The sequence below is a fragment of the Petaurus breviceps genome, unplaced genomic scaffold (assembly GCF_028583685.1).
Source record: "Petaurus breviceps papuanus isolate PSGF00001 unplaced genomic scaffold, PetGlider_PUasm1.0 99, whole genome shotgun sequence".
NCBI classification, from domain to species: domain Eukaryota; kingdom Metazoa; phylum Chordata; class Mammalia; order Diprotodontia; family Petauridae; genus Petaurus; species Petaurus breviceps.
The window spans coordinates 9,788,681-9,810,070 of NW_027187465.1; the positions used below are offsets into that span (position 1 = coordinate 9,788,681).

General features: G+C 45.6%; 2 protein-coding genes across 3 annotated transcripts in view; both read left to right on the forward strand.

Moving 5' to 3' along the window:
• CORO1C (coronin 1C) overlaps window positions 1–21,390 on the forward strand; it is a 544,511-nt gene that overhangs the window by 391,720 nt on the left and 131,401 nt on the right. The gene's annotated exons all lie outside the window — the stretch shown is intronic.
• Window positions 1–21,390, forward strand: part of SSH1 (slingshot protein phosphatase 1) — a 101,790-nt gene that overhangs the window by 71,034 nt on the left and 9,366 nt on the right. For both annotated transcript variants that reach the window (XM_069081518.1, XM_069081519.1), the window contains 6 exons: window positions 643–736; window positions 5,774–5,902; window positions 9,426–9,472; window positions 13,247–13,393; window positions 17,327–17,527; window positions 19,104–19,659. In XM_069081518.1, the coding sequence (XP_068937619.1) occupies window positions 643–736; window positions 5,774–5,902; window positions 9,426–9,472; window positions 13,247–13,393; window positions 17,327–17,527; window positions 19,104–19,659 (1,174 nt within the window). The remainder of the gene's footprint in view (window positions 1–642; window positions 737–5,773; window positions 5,903–9,425; window positions 9,473–13,246; window positions 13,394–17,326; window positions 17,528–19,103; window positions 19,660–21,390) is intronic.

Genomic DNA, 21,390 nt, shown 5'->3' on the forward strand with positions numbered 1-21,390 from the left:
GGGCCCTTAGAACAGGGATGTCAGAGCTGGGAGGGGCCTTAGAACAGGGAATGTCAGAGCTGGGAGGGGCCTTAGAACAGGGAATGTCAGGAAGGTTTTTAGAGGTCATCTAGTCCTTTAGAGGCAGTAACTGGGAAAAGTAAAGGGCAATGACTTGCCTAGGGTCACACAGTTGGTTAATAGAAGAGCTGAGCCTAGAATCTAAGACTGCCCCCCAGGCCAATGCTTCCCAGGCTCCTTACCCAACCCCACCTGTCAGCTGCCCTCCTCAGCCTTGTATCTCTCAGCTGCTCCACCCTCCTTTTCCAAAAGAATCTCTTTTATCCTAAGATTCTATCCCCAACCTGACCTGTGAGTGGCTGGCATCTTTGATCAAGATCCCAAGTTTCTCCCTTTGTCTTTGTTCCCCATTCAGGGCCCCTTGATTGTTCCCAATATCTTTGAGGGGCCTTCCAGAGACATAGCCTGTGTTCTGACCTCAGCCCTCTCCCTTGCTCTTAAAACGTCCTGGCACCTCCAACCAAAATGTCACAAGCAGGGGCCATAGGCACTCCCAGGAGGCTTTAGTCGGATACCTGCTTTCCCAGTTCCCCCACCTACCCAAGTTTTCCTGGCCTTCCCTCAGCATTCTTTCTCCCCCAGGCCAACAGAAGGAGAAAGAACAGAGCGCCTCATCAAAGCCAAGCTCCGAAGCATCATGATGAGTCAGGACCTGGAAAATGTGACCTCCAAAGAAGTAAGGGAATGAGTGTTCTGGCCTGGGTCTCCATGGCGCCCCAGAGTTCACAAACCACTACAATTCATAAGCGCTATCTCCATTTTACAGATGGAGGAACTGAGGGTCGGCAGAGGCTGTGGCTAGCCTGATATCACAGGACTAATAAATATAAGAGCTAGGTTTGTAGAAGCCCAGAACCCAGAATCGGAGCATTGGGGAGGGACCCCAGGTCATCCAGCCCTGCCTGAAGAAATCAGCTCCCTAGAGCACGGACCTGACTAGTGGTCATCCTTCATTCAGGTGACCAGGAGCCCTTTCCCCTTTTATCCATCTCTGGTTGTTAGGAAGTTTCTCCTGATCTCAAGCCTCAATTTAGCTCTTTTTAACTTTAGTCACTCCACAAGCGCTTATTAAGCATCTTCTCTATACCAGGCCCTGTGCTAAGAAACAAAGAATGGCAAAAGATAGTTCCAGCTCTCAAGGATCTCACAGCTATTGTACATACAAGAAATGCAGGGTGTCCCAAAAGTCTTGGTGTGAGCCTAAAGCTTGGGATCTGTGAAATTCTTTTTAAAATATTCTGATAATTGTATTTCCATATAATTGATTTCCTTAGTAATCCTCTGGGTTTTATGCATTTAAAAACATGAAAATTAGCAGAGAGTTCATAGGTTTCACTTAGAAATGCCAGAATGGTCTATAACCGAAAGGGTTAATCCAGTGCTTTCATTCCACAGATGAGGAAGTCAAGGCCCAGAGAGGTATAGTGATGGCTTGTCTCGAGCCTGCAGTCTGATAGAATTCCCCCCAAATTTTTTCATGTAATCCAGCCTCACATCCTCTGTCTTATCTTTCACTCATCTTGTATCAGTCCATCACTAAACATTCATCAGTCTCTTGCTTTGTGCCTGGCACTGTGCTAAGCATTGGGAATACCGAAAAGAGGCAGAAGACAAATCCCCTGCCCTTAAGGGACATACAGTCTAATGGGGAAATGACAAATAAACAAAGATATTTTCTTGTTGTTCAGTGCTTTCAGAGCAACTTTTTGTGACCCCATTTCTTGGTGGTTTGCTATTTCTTCCTCCAGCTCATTTTACAGATGAGGAAACAGAGGCAAACAGGGCGAAGTGACTTGCCCAGGGTCATACAGCAAGTTAAGTGTCTGAGACCATATTTGAGCTCTGGAAGTCTTCCTGACTCCAGGCCTGGTGCTCTATGCACCACAGCACCCAGCTTCCCCTTCCACCACAAACAAGCTATATCCTGTTCATAGGTGGGAGCTGCAAAAACGTAGATTTAAATGGATAGAAGGAAGAACTACCTTACAATTAGAGCCAGCCAGTAGGACGGACTGCCTCTGGAGGTAGTGAGCTCCTTGTCACTTGAGGTCTTCAGACAAAGGCTGGATGGGCACTTTTCAAGGTTGTCATGGGGATTTTTTGGGGGTGGAGTGGGGTCTGATTTGGGCAAGGTGCAGCTGAGGTCCCTTCCAGTCTGAAATCCTGTCCTGGAAAAGACCTGTGACCTTGACTATTTCTCTGGTCAAGAAATGACTGCACTTTAAAAAAAAAAGGGGAAAAAATAATTTACCAAGTTGTCTTACCACAGAAGCCTTGAGAAAATTTTTATACTGGTGTTATTTTCCCCTCTAAAATAAAAAAATCACATAAGATCCAAAAATAACAGCCTATGAACATTTTTTCCTGTGTGAAAATGGATTTAATTGCCTTCAAATTTTTCTATGTCCTCTTGACCTAGACTGTATCTCATGCCTTTGGTCCCCATGGATGATCATTTATGGGCTTGAGAATATATTTCAAGCTTTAAGTCATGCTATGACAACATGCTTTGGGTCACTTGTCTAATGGAAACCCCCTCATTTTACAAATGGGGAAACTGAGCCTTTCTGTCATCCAGTAAATGTGTGGCTCTCTGTGAAATGAGGGGATTGGACAAGATGACCTCTGGAGCTACAGTCTGCTCCTTTCATCAGCTCTCATGGTTTAATATTGGTGCAGGTGACTCATAGATATACATGCTCATATACATATATATATTCATATGTACATACATACCTCTCTCACCCTCCCCTCACCTTCTCTCACTCCTTTCCCCCTCCCTCTCTTCCCCTCTTTTCCTCTGTCTGTCTAGCTTTCTTTTTCTCTCTCTCTCCTCTCCCTCCCTCTCTTTCACTGTCTCTCTCTCTCTGTCTTCCTTTCTCTCATTCATCTTTTCATTCTAAACCTATTGTTCTCCTCTAATTATATCACATTTTAATGGCCTTGAATTTATAATTTATTGTCTTTATATTTATTCCATGTGTTATATATTCTATATAGAAATATGTTATATTTATATATCTTTATTTCTTCTATATGTTATATATTTATATATAAATGTCTATATATCTATATTTATTCTATGTGTTATATATTTTTATATTTCATATTTGTACTTGGATCCCTTGATATAATATATAAGCCCCTTAAGAGCAGAAATTGTTTCATTCATTGTCTTTGTATTCTTCCAAAGCCTGCCATCATAGTAGACATAGTAGGCACCTAAGTACTTCTTGATAATTCATTTGTGATCAAGCATTTATTCATAATAATGGTATCATACTAAGAGCTGAAATTCGTTGAACTCCTTAACGTTTGCAAAGCACCTTACAAATATTCTCTCATTTCATCATCACAACAACCCTGGGAGGTATTATTCCCATTTTACAGAGGAGGAAACGGAGGTAGGCAGAAGTGATGTGACTTACCCAAGGTCACACAGCTAGTGAGTGTCTGGGGGAGGTTTATAACTCAGATCCTCCTGATTCTAAATCTAGCCCTCTGCCACCTACCTGCCTCTTGTTATTAAGCACCCAGTGTATGCCAGGGTTGCTCCATGATGCAATCATGAGGACTTGGCTGTTTACATCTAAAAAGTATGGACACAATGTCTACAACAGCTTATCGGTCCCTCCTTCTCTATACACCTTTCTTTCTTTGAGGTGTCTCAGTATTAGAATCAGCATATAAATTACTAATATAATGTGTGTGTGTGTGTGTGTGTGTGTGTGTGTGTGTGTGTGTAGCCAATCACCTTTTTTATATTATCACATACTCAGGGTATATTCCCAGTAACAAAGATTATTGGGTCCAAGGGTATTATTATTTTTATGACTTTTGTTATACTCTGTCCAACTCACCTTCCAATCTGCAGTTCCCCCAACATTGTATGAGTTTACCTACTTTTCTAAACATTCCTTCCCTCCAGCATTGTGTTTGGTCGCTTCTACGTATTATTGGGCATGTAATGGGCACAAAATGATACCTCTCTATCATTTTCATTTGTATTTCTCCAACTACGAGAGAGGTTGATCACTTCCTTGGTCAGATGTTTAATTTTCAGTATTGTGTATTCTTTTGTAAATTTTTCTGTTCATACCTTTGATCATTTGGTAAATGTGTGTTACCCTGGAAAACGTATTAGTTCCTTATAACTTTGAAATGTTAGGTTCTCATCTGTTAGGATGATGCAATAAAATCAAAAATTCATGTTTTCCATGGTGCTGTATATAAGGCTTCCAAGCCTTTTCCCTGTCAGAGGAGCAGTACAAGAAATACTGCCTCCAGTCTATATTTGAGGCTAAATGACTTGCCCAGGTTAGTAAATATTAGAGCCAAGTCTTAGACCCAAGACTTCTATTTCTTTAAAGAGGGCTTTGTGATTGAATCTGTACAAGTCTTGAATGTGCCTTGGTAGATTGACTCCCATATATTTCCATTTTGTAGTTATTTTAACGGAGACTTCTCTGTTTTCCCTCTTTGGTTTTCCTACTGGTATATAGAAATGCTGTTCATTTTGGGGGGGGGAAGGAGGCATTATCCTACTTTACTGGAATTATGCATTTCTTTCTCAGTAACTTTCTTTGTTGATTCTCTGGGGTTTTCTAAGCATAATGTATCATGTCACCAGCAAATAAATTTTTGTCTATTCTTTCATTTCTTTCCCTTCTCTTATTGCTATTGCTACCATTTTGAGAACTATGTCAAATAACAGTGAGAAAGGGAGGCATCCTTATTTTACTCCTGGATTTACTGAGAAATCCACTTTTGTTTCCTTCTCACATCATGCTAGCATTTTTGTTTCAAATCTAGGGTCCTTTCCTCTGTATCTGGCTTCCTCAGTGTCCCATAACTTACTAAGCCACTTGAGTACATTTAGATTGTTTCTGCTTCTTTGCTACTTCATATTATACATATTTTAATTTGCATATATTAATATGAGTCCATATTACATATGCAATATGATATATATTTTAATAGATATCTTTTTTTCTTGCCGATAATATATTTAATGTAGGTACCTTGGGTTTTCTGTTTTGTTTTTAACCTGTAGTGAGCAGGGTGTTGTGGTCCATGACTGTGATCACTGCACTTGGGGGAGGCTGAGGCTGGTAGATCCCTTGAGCTGTAGTGAGTTAAGCCAATCAGATGTTCCCTCTGTCTAGCACAAGTATGGTGAGTTCCTTGGAGCCTGGTACCACTAGACTGCCAAAGGAAGGGAGAACCAGCTTAGGTGGAAAATGGTAGGTCAGAGTTTCTCATGCCAGTTGGTAGTGGGATCAAACCCATGAGTGGCTCCTGAACTTCCAACCTGAGTGAGATACAGTTAAATAAAAACAGACACAATGTGTGTGTGTGTCATATTATATCAAGGTCCATCTCTAGCTAAAAAAACTAGGTTCAAATCAAGTCATTCAACTTCTCAATGACTCAGACATTAGGCTATAAATTGTAAGAATTGCCATTTAGTCTACATGGAAGAAATTTTCCCACTAGGGATTCACTGCTCTGATAAATCTAGACCCAAACTTAAAACAACACAAAAACTCAGTTATAACTTCTGATAGTGTATGCAACATTCTGCATCCTCTCTCTCCAGAGGGAGACACCACTTTTTTTTTTTAATGAGCTATGGTTCATGCTATGTTTTCTTCTTTTGGGAAGAAAATTGTCTCTTAATAATTATTCTTCCTGATATTTCCTCACTCTACAGATACGAAATGAATTAGAGAAGCAGATGAATTGCAACTTGAAGGAATTCAAAGAATTTATTGACAATGAGATGCTTCTCATCCTGGGCCAGATGGACAAGCCCTCCCTCATCTTTGATCACCTCTATCTGGTAAGAGGCTGAGGCCCAGCTTACATATGTGGCATCTTTTTTCAGGAACATGAATTAGTCCCTGAGGGCCCAAGGGTTTGTGGCAAATCAGTGAGAAAATGGCAGGCTAAGAGGATCAGTGATTTGAGAAACAAATTTTTTCTTGTCAGGGGGAATCCCCAGTAAAGTTTTATTTCTGGAGAGCAGTCCATTGGTCTGTTCTCAAGGCAGTTGTTTGAAATGTGGTTCATGAGTCCCAACTCTTAAGCTGGTCCTCAGGCTCTCTCCCACCCCTAATAATATGTGGACTCCTTTCAGTGCCCTCTAGAGTGCTGACAAGTTTTCAGCACACATTAAATGATCACTATGTTTTGTGTCCTATGCTTTCTGTTGTGGGAGATTCAGAGATAAAGATAACTTTTCATCAGAAATCATGTGATCTAATAGGGACTGATAAAACACTTTCATAGATAAAAAAAAAATACTGAATAGAATGGAACAAATGCCCTAAGCCCTTGGTAAACCACCAAGACCTCTTCTCCCTGTCCCCCTGTGATGGCAATACAGTATGTACTTAATGGATGGTGATTTTATTTTATGGATGAAAAAACCAAGTCTCAAAGAGATGTTCTAACTTGCTCAGAAGCAAGGGGATTTTCCAAGTCCAATGTGCATCCAAATATAGTGTTCTTTCTTATATACTCCTGGTCTCTAGTCCAGCCCCCTCATTTAGGGAAGAGGAAATTGAGGCCCAAAGAGATTAAAGAATTGGGCTGGGGCACAGTGAGTAAGAGGTCGCCCCGGATCTAGGATTGTTCTGGCCTCAGATACTTAACACCCACACAAAAAAGAACTGGCTGAGTAACCTTGGGCAAGTTACTTAACCCCAATTGCTTTGAAGAAAAAAAAAAGAATTGGGCCAAGGAAGGATTTTAGAATACTAGAGCTGGAAGGAACCTTAAAACACAAAGAATGCCAGAACTGGGAGAGAACTTAAAACATGGAATGGCAGAGCTAGAAGGGACCTTAGAACAGAGAGTGTTAGAGCTGAGAGGGGCCTTAGAACAGGGAATATCCAAACTGGAAGGAAACTTAGAAGAGTGTCAGAATTGGGAGGGGCCTTAGAACAGGGGATGTCAGGGCTGGGAGGAGCCTTAGAACAGGGGATGTCAGAACTGGGAGGGGCCTTAGAACAGGATATGTCAGGGTTGGGAGGGGCCTTAGAACAGGGAATGTCAGGGATGGGAGGGGCCTTAAAAATCATCTACTTAATCATCCTCTTTTAATAGTAAATAGTACAGTAGACAGGCCCAGAAAGGTCAAATGATTTGCCACAGACTTGGGCAGCAGGACTTGGGGGAATGTCCCAAGTCCGATTTCTCTGCATCCAAAGGAAATCCTCCTGCCCGTTTCTGGTCTCTCCACTAGGTGGCGCTCCCAGCTGAAGGAAAGTGTAGTGGCCTTAACCCGGGTTTAATTACTTCTTTAGCAGGGGTTAGTTTTCTGTATCACTTTTTCCATGATCTCTCCTAAAGGAATTTCAGGATTTGAGCCATTCTTTTCCCCCACCCTTCCCGTTCCCTGAAATGAATTCTGGGTCAGAGTAGCTTAGTAGAAAAAACAGAAGACAAAGGCAGAAGTTTGATAAAGGAGAAAAGACCCTGGTTACTTGTAAAGACCCACTTTGGCCTTAGAGAAGACAGATGTTGAAACTTCTCCCTTCTCCATAGAGAGGCGGGAAGTTACAGGGACAGAGTGCTGCATACACCATCAGGCAGGTTCACTGCACAGACTGCTTGGTTAGCTCTCACAGGGTAGGGTTCAGTGTTTGGGGTTGTTCTAACTGGGAATGTTGATAAGATAAAAACAAAAGGCAGCAATCAATTTTTACATTTAAAATTCCTAGTGTTGGATTCTGCGGATCTAGTTTAAGACTCATCTGTACTCTCTGAGTCTCCCTCGCAGAATCACTTCACCTTCCTAAGACTCAGTTTCCTCATTTGTAAAATGAAGATAATGCTTGTACCACCTGATTCACAGGGTGGTTTAGTTCAGCCAACATACATTAAGCTCCTGCTGCATGCTGGGCACTTATCTCATGAGGCCAGTCCTAGGAAGTGTGTTCATGTTATTACTGGTGGGCATTCCTGTTTGTCTTTGTATCTCAGGCACCTCACACTGGGCTTGGTCATCATATTTAATTTATTTATTTTATATTTATTTTTATATAATATTTTATCATATATATTATTATATAAATATTTTATATTTATTTAATAAATGCATGCTCAGTCATTGATTGAATTGTCCTAGTTCGGCCAGTGCCTTGTGGCCTTGGACAAGTCCTTCCCCTTCCTCTCAACCTCCATCTCCTCTTCTATAAAATGAATCATAGAATTGGAAAGCTGACCAGAGCTGCATTTGCCCTCTGATCCAACCCAGACACGAAAGAAATTCCTGCTCTGACATCCCTGACTCCTGTCATTGAAGGCCCTTACAGCTCTGAGATCCCAGGTCAGAGGGCTGGGGCTTTGTGCTGAGAGCCAAGAAGGGTCTTGGAGATCACCTAGGCACACACACACAGAGCCACACAAACAGCCACACACACATACACACACACACACATTTTACAGGTATGGAGCCCAAGGCTTGGAGAGGGTAAGGGTAGTAATGGCCAGAGCTGGGATTTGAAGGTAATTAATCATGCTCCGGGTCCACTGTTCATCACTCGACATTGTGATCCAAGGCCTTTTATGGTTCCATGGAATCCAGAACCGTGTGTGTGCTTGCGCGTGCGCCACTCTGCTATGATTAGGCCCCTCCCCACTCTCAGAAGAAATCCACTGGGGAGGCCCCAGGCCCCTTGGCTCTTGAGGAGCCTCAAAAAGGCTGAGAATGGACTGGAAGCTGAAAGGAAAGTCATGCCTTTCCCAATCTCCCCAGAAATTCTCTCACTGCCCTTAGGAATGTTTTTCCAAATGAGTTTTTAAAGGATGCTTCCTCTGGAGGGCCTCATGATGTTGGAACTAAGAGAAGGGCAAGGAAGGAGTGAGCTGCTCCTGACTATGTTTCCATAAAGTTAATGGGCCAGGTCCACAATTACATAATGGACTAAAGGGTCTGTGTGGGTCGGTGCTGGAAGAGGCCTGAGAACGTGGAATGTCAGGGCTGAGGGGAACCTTAGAACAGAGACTGCCAGGCCTGGGAGGGCTTAAGGGCCATTCCATCTATTTCAGCCTCATTTTACCAATAAGAAAACTGAGACTCGGAGGTTAGAGAGGTCTTCCCATAGCCAGAACCTGAATGTCCTGACCTTATTGCTTTCTCCAGCCCACCCCCACCCCTGGCCCAGCTCCTTGATCCTAAGCATCAAGGACAGAGTGGTGAATTGCAACTGAAATTTATTTGAATCAGATCCTTCCACCTGATACCTTGTCCTTGACCAAATCCTTTCCCAGAGGTGACTGTAGGCCAGACTATGGGTGCTTCCTGAGGCTATGTCCCTCTAAATGTGTTGGGATTTCTGTGTGTCTCTATTTCCTAGGGCTCTGAGTGGAATGCGTCCAATCTGGAGGAGCTGCAGGGCTCAGGGTGAGTACATCCGGACCCATTATCAGGGAGGATTCATTTAATCAGGCCCTTCCTCATCCAGGCCCAGGGAAGGCTGCCATTGACCTTCAGCCCCAGGAGTAGAGGCCTCCAGCAGCCAGCCAGGAACAGACTTTTGTCTCGTTCCCCCATCATTCCCAGCAGCTGGCAGAAGCAATTAGTGACTCTGACAAATGCGTTTCAAAATGTCATGCTCTGAATAATTCATGAGACTCAAATGGTCCGGCTTTCTATTTTTTTGGTAGGGAAATGGTCTTTTAAAAGAAACTCAAATGCCACAGACCAGTGTTGAGACTGCCATGGCTGTCTCAGAGCAAGGAGGAGCCTTAGAATAAGGAATATCAGAGCAGGGAGGGACCTCAGAACAGGGGATAGGAGAAGCCTTAGAACATGGGATGTTTGGGAGAGGCTACAGAACAGGGAATGTCAGAAAATACTTTCTCCTAGAGGCAGTAGGGAGCTCCAGAAGATTTTTGAGTAAAGGAGTAACAGAGTTACCTTGAGCCTCTGAAATCAGTCGTTCAGCAAACCTCTATTAAGTGTTTTCTGATGTGCCAGACACTGTTTTGCTAATGATCTTTTCTTTTCTTATTGGGACCAGAGTATAAAACTGGGCCTTTTCTTCCCCCTGTAGGTATGTTGTCCTCGGGATGGTCCAGGGCTCCCTTGAAAGAGATTTAAATACATGGAAACTCAAAGAGCATTGATGGAATTGAGGATGAATGGGATTAGGGAATGACCTGAGACAGGGAGATCATTTAGGACACTGGTATAATTGTCCAGATGAAAGGTGATGAAGGCTTGATGCTAAAGTGATGTGTGGTGGGAGAAGAGGAAGAAAAGGTTCTGACAGGTAGAAAGGTAGGGCTTAGCAGCAGGTTGGATGTGGGAGATAAAGGGGATATGTAAGTCAAGGATAGACTCTAAGGGCACACACCTGAGCAACCAAGAGAAGGGCCCTGCCCTCCAAAACAGCTAAGGTGGACCTCCGGAAAGATCAGTTTTATGGGAGATCACGAGTTCAAGTTCAGGCCATATTGAGTTTGAGATGCTAATTGGGTTTGCCAGGCCTGACGCCCGGGGGAGAAATCTGATTACTATTTACTTGATTCCACTGGGTTTTTTTAAATAAGGTTTTTGTTTTTAATATCACCATAATTTCTTCCTGCATCTTTCCTCCTTCCTCTCCTAGAGAGCCAACTCATATAACAAATAATATTTTAAGAAATAATCAAAGAGAGAAAGGGAAAGAAATGAGTATAACATTCCCTTCTAATTTTTTTTCTTTGTGGTTCTTTCCATTTCTTTTTTTTCTTTTTTTAAATGGCATTTTATTTTTTCCCCAATATATGTAAAGACAGTTTTGGGTTCTTTCCATTCTGTTGTTGTCTTTGTTTACATTGTTTTCTTGGCTCTTCTTCCTTCATTCTGCATCAGTTCATGTGTCTCTTTCCATGCTTCTCTGTATCCATCACATGTATCCTTTCTTAGATTGGAGTAACAATCCATGACATTCACCTGCCACACTTTGTTTCTCCATTCCTCAGTTGATGGGCATCTACTTTGTTTCCAATTCTTTGCCATTGCCAGAAGTCCCTCCATTAGCTTTCAAGTTTCAGAAAATGTTGGAGATGTTCTCTCTCCAAAAAAAGAAAAATTTGTTTCAGTGAAAAAAAATCTATCTTGCTTCCTACGCCCCACCATGTAAAAAAAAAAAAAAAAAAACCTAAGAAAGAAAAATAAAGTCCTTGTAACCAATATGTATAGTCAAACAAAACACATTCCCACATTGACTGCGTCCAAAAAATAGATGTCTCATCGTGTGCCCACAGTTGCTGGGATTTTCTGAATAAATACTGGCCTCCTGCCTGCCAGGAACAGTGTGGGGAGCCCAGAAGCCCTCACTCCACAGCAGGATGGGAGACAAATGTTCCAATCTGGATTCCAGGGAACAGATGTCTGAACATTGCTATTATTTTATTTAAGGGGAAGGGGGAGGAAAAAAACAAATAGTACAGGGAGAGCAGATCACCCTTCAGTGGGTCCATCCCCATGGCATCCACGAATGACCACATTTAAAAGTCAAGACTAAACAAATCCTAAAATACATTTCTGGGGCTACTGGAGATGTTTTCTTTCTCTGGGAAGTCTGAAAAGTGAGGCTGGTGATAAGCTGTGGGCTCGAGCCCCCATGTCCAGAAGATGCCTTCTTACAGTAATAATAGCTTACATTGCTTCAGCACCTGACGGGCTATTATAGACATTAGCTCATTGGAACCTCCCAGAAATCCTGGGCAGGAGGAAGGATGAGAGTCCTTAGCCATTTTTTACAGGTGAGGCTAGCCAGGGTCCTGGAAAAGTGAGGTCACTGGCTGAACAGCACCCAGCGTGTCAGTGACAAGGCCCGGACTCAAGATTCAGGGCTCTGGGCCTCTCCACTCCAGATGAGAAATGCGTTAGGCCCTTTCCCTTCCTTTCTCTGCAATTGCCTTGAATTTATAGAGCTCCTGAAATGAGAGGCATTGGCTGAGAGAGAATTGCAGAATAGGTGTGAGTAAACACACTCCAGGAACTAACAGACAAATAAATGTGCCCAACTTTTTTTTTCATTTTTTTCAGAGTCATTTTTTTTTTAAACATTTGTCCTTAAAACTTTGAATTCCAGATTCTTTCCCTTTCTCCCTCATCACCCACCCCTACTGGGAAGATAAGCAATTCAGTATAGGTTTTACATGTGTAGTTCCCCAAATTATTTCCATAGTAGTTATATTGTGAAAGACTGACTATATTTCCCTCCATCCTATTCCACCTTACTCTATCCCACTTACTCTGTTTTCTCCTTTGACCCTATCCCTTCTGAAAAATGTTTGCTTCTAACGACCCTCTCCCCCAATCTGCCCTCCCTTCTATCCTCCCCCCTCTTATCTCCTTCCCCCCTGTTTTCCTGTAGGGTAAGATACCCAATTGAATGTGTATGTTATTCCCTCTTTAGGCCAAATTCAATGAGAATAAGGTTATCTCATTCCTTTTCACCTTCCTGTTCTTCCCCTCCATTGTAACAGTTTTCTCTTGCCTCTTTCATATGAGATAATTTACCCCAATCTATCTCTCCCTTTTTCCTTCTCCCAATAAATTCCTCTGTCAACTCTTAATTTTATTTCTTACATATCATCTCTTCATATTCAACTCATCCTGAGCCCTCTCTCTATGTATACCCAAACTTTTGAAAAACAAACATTTTAAGTGGGTTTTTTCTCATCGTTCTAAAGTATTTCTGAAGTCTGCATGAGTAGGATCATAGGATGCCAGTGCTAGGAAGGACCTTAGAAGAACTGTCAGACCTGGGAGGGGCCTTAGAACAGGGTATGTCAGAGCTGGGAGGGGCCTTAGAACAGGGGATGTCAGAACTGGGAAGGGCCTTAGAACAGGGGATGTCAGAGCTGGGAAGGGCCTTAGAACAGGGGATGTCAGGGCTGGGAGGGGCCTTAGAACAGGGGATGTCAGAGCTGGGGGCAGGAGGGCCTTAGAATGAGGAATGATAGACCTGAAGGGGGCCTTTAGCACTTGGGTGTAGATTGTTAGTGCTGGAAGGGATTCTAGAATGAGCCCCCATCTGCTGCTGCCCAGATCCTCTGCTCATTCCACCTGGTGGTCAGTGGGTGGGGGTGAACATGAGGCCTTTGGGAGGGGAAGGGAGAGTGGGCTAAGGCCTCATTCTCACACCTCCCCTTGTCTCTGTGTTCTTTGTCATTGCAGTGTCGACTACATCTTAAATGTCACCAGAGAAATAGACAATTTCTTCCCCGGCCTCTTTGCCTACCACAACATCAGGGTCTATGACGAGGAAACGACGGACCTCCTTGCCCACTGGAATGAGGCATATCATTTCATAAACAAAGCCAAGTGAGTGAGAGGAGCACGTCATGGTAGGGAATCCCTACCTTCGGCTTGTCTATGAATCATCAATCGTTCAGCATTTATTAAGTCCCTACTGTGTGCCAGGAACTTTGAAGAGTATGGGCTGTGCCAGGGCATGAACCCAGGGAGAGAAAACACCATGGCAAGTGTTTAGTAAGGACCTCATTTGTGTCAGGCTCAGTCCAAGGTCCAGGAGGCCAAAATTGCCCGAAATGGTGTCTGCCCCTAAGAAGCTTATATTCCATCAATCCAGTATCAAGACTGTGACTGTTGTACCTACTTCAGAGGGTTCTTGAGAGGATCAAAAGAAGGCTTTGCAAACTTTAAAGCACTTTATGAATCCAAATTATTATTTTTAATTGAGAGGCAGTGTGGCTGACAGGGTAGACAGCTGACCTTGAAGCGTAAGTCTGAGCTTTGTGAGTCTGGCCAACCTTCAGTGCCCTGGGGCAGTTCTGCTCTCACAGTTTAGAGCAAGTGCAGATCTGTCTAATGAAGGGACTTTCCTCCTTCTGGAGTTCCCAGTAACCGCTGAAATCACAGCTGCTTGTTGGCTTCCTGGGCCATCCTCACTAATCTGAAATGAGAAGGACAGGTCAGAAGGTGGGGGTTTGAGCAGCCCGAGGGACTGGGCACAGAATACTGAAACAGTTACAGATTCTTCATTTTCAATTTGTCTGTTCAGATGTGCTCAAGCAGAGAGATTTGAGCCTTTCTGTTTAACATCAGGAAACAAAATCATCTCAGCCTAGGGACAGTACTCTGGTTCATAAAGCTCTCAGGCCTCATTTGATCAATGAGGCAGCCCTGCAAGGTGGACAGGGGACATTATATTGTCCCCATTTTAGGGATGGGCATGCCACCAGTGATTTTCCTGGTTCTGGGAACTCCTCAATGATGAGTGTCCCTAGGTGACACAATGGATAGAGGGCCAGACCTGGAGTCAGGAAGAATCATCTTCTTTAATTCAAAACCAGCCTCAGGCAATTACTATCTGTGTGACCCTGGACAAGTCACTTCACCCTCACCTGTCAAATGAACTGGAGAAAGAAATGACAAAACTCCTGTGTCTTTGCCAAGAAAACCCCAAATGGGGTCACAAAGAGTTGGACAGGGCTGAAAAAAATGACTGACTAACAGCAGCCTTAACACTGAAAGATTAAGTCACTTGACCAGGACTTTGCAGCCAGCATGAACCCCAGGGACTTGAACCTGGGTTTTTCTTATTCTGAGACCTTTTTTCCAACATACCAAACTTCATTCTTCCCTCTGTACTTCAGATAGTGAAACGGGCCCATAGTATTAAAATAATGACAATAACAGCCAGCAATTATAGAACACTTAAGTCCTGCAAAGCATTTTCCATGTATTACCTCATTTTGTCCTCACAACAACCCAGGCAGAGGGAGGTACTGTTATTATCCCCATTATTGCAGATGGGGAAACTGAGGCAGAAAGAGGTCTAAGGTCACATCACGAGGTAGATTTGAAATCCTTCCTGACTCCCAAGTCCAGTACTCGATGTACTTTGCCACTCTGGCCCCATGATATAAACAATCCCTTAGGAGCTTCCAGTGTCCAGCTTGGTGGTGTGTGGTGTCTACACAGGTAAGTGAGATGCCTGATAGGGGCAGAGAATCCAGAAAGATTCAGGGAGAACTCAACCATGTGACTGCTGGGAGGCAGAACTTGGATTCAGACCCAGGTCTGACTCCTGATCTGGCCCATCTTCCACTTTACCCTGTGTGCCCTCAGCATCTTGGCCCTGGCTCCAACACTTTCTGTTTTCCTGAGAAAATCATCCCAACTGCTCCCCAGTTTTTTCTGTTAAAAAAAAAAAGGGGGCGGGTTGTTAGACTCTGTGACCCCCAAGCTCCCTTCCAGTCTCTGTAAATCCTAACTTTTCTTCTTCATTGACTTATGGCCTTTAGCAGGTTGTACAACTTCCCTGGGCCTTCATTTTCTCACCTGTAAAATGGGTACAATATTTGCCCCACCTCCATCACAGGTCAACTGTGGGGAAAGCTTGTCTAAAGACCTTAAAGCATTTTGGAGATAGGAGCTGATGGGTTCTTTTCTTGCAAGGATCAAGGTACACTGGGTCTCTCTTAGCCCAGGGCCTAGCACAGAGTAGCTACTCAACAGTTTCTTGACTGACCATACTCACATCCCAGTGGGAAGGTCCAGAGCTCCCATGAGAGAGACTCTTGAAGACTTGTGGGCTCCATTGATTTGGGACGTGGAATTTGAAGGGAGGGTGCAGGTACATCTGACAGCCCCCTTCTCTGGCCAGCCAGCAGAGCAGCTGTGGGTACATAAACAGTCTGACTACCAGATCATTAACTTCAGCCCAAATAAAGTTTTGCCTGTTCCCATTCCATGTGCTGCCCTCCCTTCCTTTTCCCAAGCAAGCCACTCCAGGAAGATCATTGAGCCAGGCAGATCCCTCTTCCCTCCGTCCACCTGGTACGTCTGTCATAAAATCAGCCCTTTCCCCAGATTCCCAGGGATGGTGAAAAGGCTTCATTTGGTCCCAGGCCGTAAGGTCTGGGAGAAAAAGACCTGTTTCTAGAACATAGAAACGGTAGAAGTCTAGAACTGCAAAAGATGTTACAGGCCAATGGGTTCGACCTCCTCATTTTACAGTGGAGGAAGCTGAAGGTCAGGGGGCAGTGAGGCAGGATCCCAGGTCTCAGACCCAGTGGGCCTTCACCTCGTCCACCTCCCCTCCTTTCACGGAGGAGGAAAAGGAGACTGGGAGAGTTGGACTCAGGCCTGGTCACACTGGTGGTAACTATCTGGCAAGATTTGAACCCAGGTCCTCTGACTCCCAAGGGCTCCTTGTGTATTATGACCCAGAATATTAGACCTGGAAATGCTTACTGCTACAGTGCTATTTATCACGAGGTTTAGAGCCAGAAGGGGCTTCTTGTTGTCATTCAGTCTTTTCAGTCATGACCCCATTTGGGCTTTTCTTGGCAAAGACACCAGAATGGTTTCCCATTTCCTTCTCCAGCTCCTTTTACAGATGAGGAAACTGAGGCCAACAGGGTGAAGTGATTTGCCCAGGGTCACAAAGCTAGCAAGTGTCTGAGGCCAGATTTGAACTCAGGTCTTCCTGATTTTTTGTCCACTGTTGAATCTAGCTGTCCCTATTCAAATCAATTCATTCATGGTGTAGTGGACAGAAATTAGAATTGGGAAAAACTGGTTTCGAATCCTGCCACAGACACTTAAGAGCTGTGTGAGCCTCGATAAGTCAGTTTAATTCTATTAACCTCAGTTTCCCCATCTGTACAAAATGAGAAGGGTCAATTATATGGCTTAAAACTAGAGCTATGGCCTTAGGAACTAAATCGAATTAGCAAAGCCAGGCTTGGACTGGACCTCCTTAGAGACTTGACCCCAGTGGCTGTTTGATCCCTTTTCTCTGGTGGGAGGCTGCTGCTCCCTGACCGCCTCATCTGCTTTTCTCCCCTGCCTCATGCTGCCCCTCAGATCACAGACTCTCCATTGGATTTTATCCAGGGCTGGGGCCTGCCTTATCGGGAGCTTGTCTTCTGGCCACCTGATTTGGAAGCTGCTTTGGTAGCCCAGACGAGGCTTCCCAGCTGCATCCAGATACACCCATCTTAGACCTGCTCTCACCCTGGCAGAGCCAAAAGCCCAGTCTCTGGGCAGGGCCCGAGTCCGCCTCCTTGATGTATTTTTCAGTTTGGGGGATTTCCTTTCATGGGTGTGTTTGTACGTGTTCTGTAAACATGCAGGGCAGGCAGGCCAGAGTGGGAGAGTGAAGAGGGTGGGGGTGGGCTGGGGGATTTGGTGACTGATGAAAAGAAAACCTCAGTGTTTTTCCAAAGCTCTCAGCCTTGCCTCTTTCTTCTGCTCACCTGGTCCTGGCCTCCCCTTCCTCCCCAGGAAGAACCATTCCAAATGCCTGGTGCATTGTAAGATGGGCGTCAGCCGCTCGGCCTCAACGGTCATCGCCTACGCCATGAAGGAATTTGGCTGGCCCCTAGAGAAGGCCTTCAACTACGTGAAACAAAAACGAAGCATTGCCAGGCCCAACGCGGGCTTCATGCGGCAGCTGTCTGAGTATGAAGGCATCCTGGACGCCAGGTGAGGGCGTAGCCCCCCCCCCAACATGGACAGCAGCAAGGGGCAGGGGAGCTGGAAAGAGCTGGGTTTGAATTCACCGCCAGCACTCACTAGCAGGCTCTCTGAGCCTCAGCTGCCTCATCTGTGAAATGGGAGTAGCTCTACCTCGAACCGTCCTTCTAGGTTGGTTGTGAGGGTCTCTTGAGAGAATGTGTACAAAGTGCTTGGCAAAGCTGAAAAAAAAAGTGCTCTAGAAATGTCAGCTGTTACTGTGATACTGGGGATGGGCTGGATTTGCTGACCTTTGAGTCCCTTCTAGTTACAGATCCTACCCTACAAACACAGAGCATCTTAGTCCTAGGGCTGGAGGAGATGTCTGGGCTCTTTGGGTCTACCCTTCGAATTTTACAGTTGAGGAAATTGAGGTCATGCCAGAAGGATCATAGGTCTGGAACTAGAAGGGGCCTTCAGAGGCTTCTAGCCTAATCTAGAGATGGAGAAACTGAGACCAGGGAGGGTCAGTGACTTCCCCCAGGTCTCAGTGGGATTAAGTAGCAGAGCCAGGTTTCGAACTCAGGACTTCTGACTCCTGGTCCATACCACCTCTTGATCATTGCAGTTTGGGGCTGCCTCTAACATTCATTCCTCATTGATATTTATAGAGCAGTATAAGGTTTGCAGAAAGTCAGAGATGTTATCCCAACAGCCTGGGAGGCCGGTGTTACAGATAAGATTGTCTCCATTTTACCAGTGAGGAAACTGAGGCAGCCAGTCATAAGGTGATCTGTCCAGGGTCACTTACAAAGCTAATAAGCTTCTCAGACAGCTTTTGAACTCAGGTCTTTCTGACCCCAGGCCCAGCCTAACCTGAAAGCCTGGCCCTGGATTCTGGGGACTCTCAGGACCTGTCAGCCCCTTCCTGACTCTTACCCCAATGAAACGGCTTGGCAGTGTAGACCTTTTGCAGAGTTTCAGTATTGGAAGAGACCTTAGAAAACATGTTAGAACTGGAGTGAACCTCAGAACAAGGGATCTCAGAGCTGGGAGGGGGCTTAGAACAGGGGATGGCAGAGCTGGGAGGGGCATCAGAACAGGGGATGTCAGAGCTGGGAGGAAGCTTAGAACAAGGGATGTCAGGGCTGGGATGAGGCTTAGAACAGGGGATGTCAGAGCTGGGAGGGGGCTTAGAACAGGGGATGTCAGAGCAGGGAGGGACCTTAGAACAGGGGATGTCAGAGCAGGGAGGGACCTTAGAACAGGAGATGTCAGAGCAGGGAGGGACCTTAGAACAGGGGATGTCAGAGTTGGGAGGGGCCTTAGAAAAGGGAATTTCAGAGCTGGGAGGGGACTTAGAACTTAGAGCATCAGGGCTCAGAGAAACTCTAGACAGGTCTAAGAAGGTCCTTAGAAGAGAAAGCTAACAGCAGATAGGTCCTTAAGGGTCATCTAGGCCAATCCCCTCCTTTTAAGCATGAGGAAACAGGCCCAGGGGCAAACTGCAGCCCAGTAAGTGACAGTGAGGAGACAAAAACTCAGTGTCTCTGAGCCCCAAGCCTTTGGTTCTGGGCTGACCGCCCTCTGCCTTTTCTCCCCACAGCAAACAGCGCCATAACAAGCTGTGGAGGCAGCAGACAGAGCGCAGCCTCCCACAGGGGGCTGATGATTCCCCTGGCCCCGGGGCCTTTCTGATGGAGAGCTTAGATGCTGATCTGGAGGCCCGGCTGGTCACCCTGGACAGCCCCAAGCAGCCTGGGCCCCTGGACAGTCAGGCCCCTGCAAGCCCAGCTTTCCCCTACTGCTTCCGCCAGCTCTCAGACCCCCTCCCCAATTCCTCAGGCAACGAGAGTGACTTCATCCAGCTGGAGGATTTGGAGAGAGACGCTCTGCTGGGAGGAGAGGCAGCGCTGGAACCAGCCAGACATCCCCGGAAAGGGTCCGGTTTGTGTGACAAGGAAGTCAGGAAGCGGCTGGAGTTTGGGGTCCCCAGGGCATCGAGCGGCCCCCTGGCCCAAGTGGAGGAGATGGAACGGGACGAGAGCCCAGGGGCTGCGAGGCGGGCCCGGCCCCTGAGCCAGCCGCTGGAAAACCGCCTTCACCTCAAAGAAAACATGAACAATAACAACAGCAAAAGAACCTGCCCCGAAGACTTTGAGGTACGCTAAGGAAAAGGGGGGGCCTTCCCCTGTCCCTCCAGCATCTCTCTGCCAGCTCTGATGCTGCATGTGACCTTGACCCAGTCACATCTCCACTGGACTCCACTCCGCTCAGTGTGGGAGATGGTCTCAGAACTGGAAGCATGAAGCCCTGGCTTCAAATCCTACTTCATGCATAATAGCTGTGTGACCCTGGGTTGGTCACTTCACTTCTCATTCTTTGTAAAAGGAGGCCCTCTCGGGCTTTTTAACCCCAAATCTACCATCCTATTCTCTTGGTTTCCTCCTCAGTAGAAGAGAGGATTGGCCTTTGGTGATCTCCAGGGGCCTTTCATCCCTCATTTCCCTAATAGGTCCCATATCTGAAGCAATTAGCAGTTTTGCCAAGTACTTGCCCCCACCTAAGGTGTCGCAATGGGAGTCAGTGAATCAACTAGGATTTATGAAGTCCCTGCCGTGCTCCAGGCATGGTGCTAAGCACTGCATTTGGAAAGGAATTAGGTTCAAAGCCCAGCTCCATGACTAATTAGCTGCGTGACCTCAAGCAAATGACGACTTTTCCAGGATTACAGTCCTGACATTCTTTACTGCATTGGGCCGTCTAGTACACATTAACAACTGCAGTATTAATAGCTGGCATTTCTGTGCTGCTTTAAGGTTCACAAAGTGCTTTACAAGTAATTATCCCATTGGACTCCCCCTTGGGAGGTAGAGGCTATTATTATCACCCTGATTTTACAAATGAGTAAACTGAGGCAGGCAGAGGTTAAGTGACTTGCCCAGGGTCACAGAGCTGGTATCTGGGGATGGATTTGAACTCAGACCTTCCAACCTTCAGCTCTATGATCTCTTCTGATTTATCAGCTCTTTTTTCCTTTTTGGAGGGCAATTGAAGTTAAGTGACTTGCCCAAGGTCACACGGCTAGTTTTTGTGTTAAGTGTCAGAGGATGGATTTGAACTCAGGTCCTCCTGACTCCAGGGCTGGTGCTCTATTTGCTGTGCCCCCTAGCCACCCCTATCAGATTTTTTTCACCTACAAATGAGTTGGGGCATGGCGGAAAGTGGGGCATAAGAGCCCCTGGACTCTTCTAGCACCAGGTGCCTGACTTCATCACCCCACAGACATCTGAAACTCAACGAATCCCAAGCAGAACTCATTATCTTTCCCCCTAAACTGTCCTGTCCTCCCACCTTCACCCATCAAAGACAATGCCATCCTCCATGCGCTCCAGGCTCAAAATCTCAGGGCCATCCTTGATCCCTCGCACTCTTTCCTCCTCCCCAGAGCCCATCCGTGGTCAAGTCTTACTGATTCTGTCTTCATAACATCTCCGAAATATGCCGCCTCCTCTCCTCTGAAACTGCCCCAGTTTCAGTGCAGACCCTCATTGCCTCTCTCTTAGACCACTGCAGTAGCTGCTGGGGGTCTGCTGCCTCAGGTCTCTCCCGACACCAATCCATCCTCCATTCAGCCATTAAAGTGATTTCCTACGACTCAGCACTGCCCTCTCTCCCAACTCTGTAACCTCCAGGGGCTCCCTATTCCCTCCTGAATGTTTGGCATTCAAAGCCCTTCCTACCTTTCCAGCCCTCTCACACCTCACACCCCAGCATGCCCTCTTCCATCCAGTGATACCTGCCTCCTGGCTGTTCCTTGAACCAAGACTGCTCATCTACCCCTCAGCTCTGTTCCCCATGCCCACAGTACACTCTCTTCTCATCTCCACCTC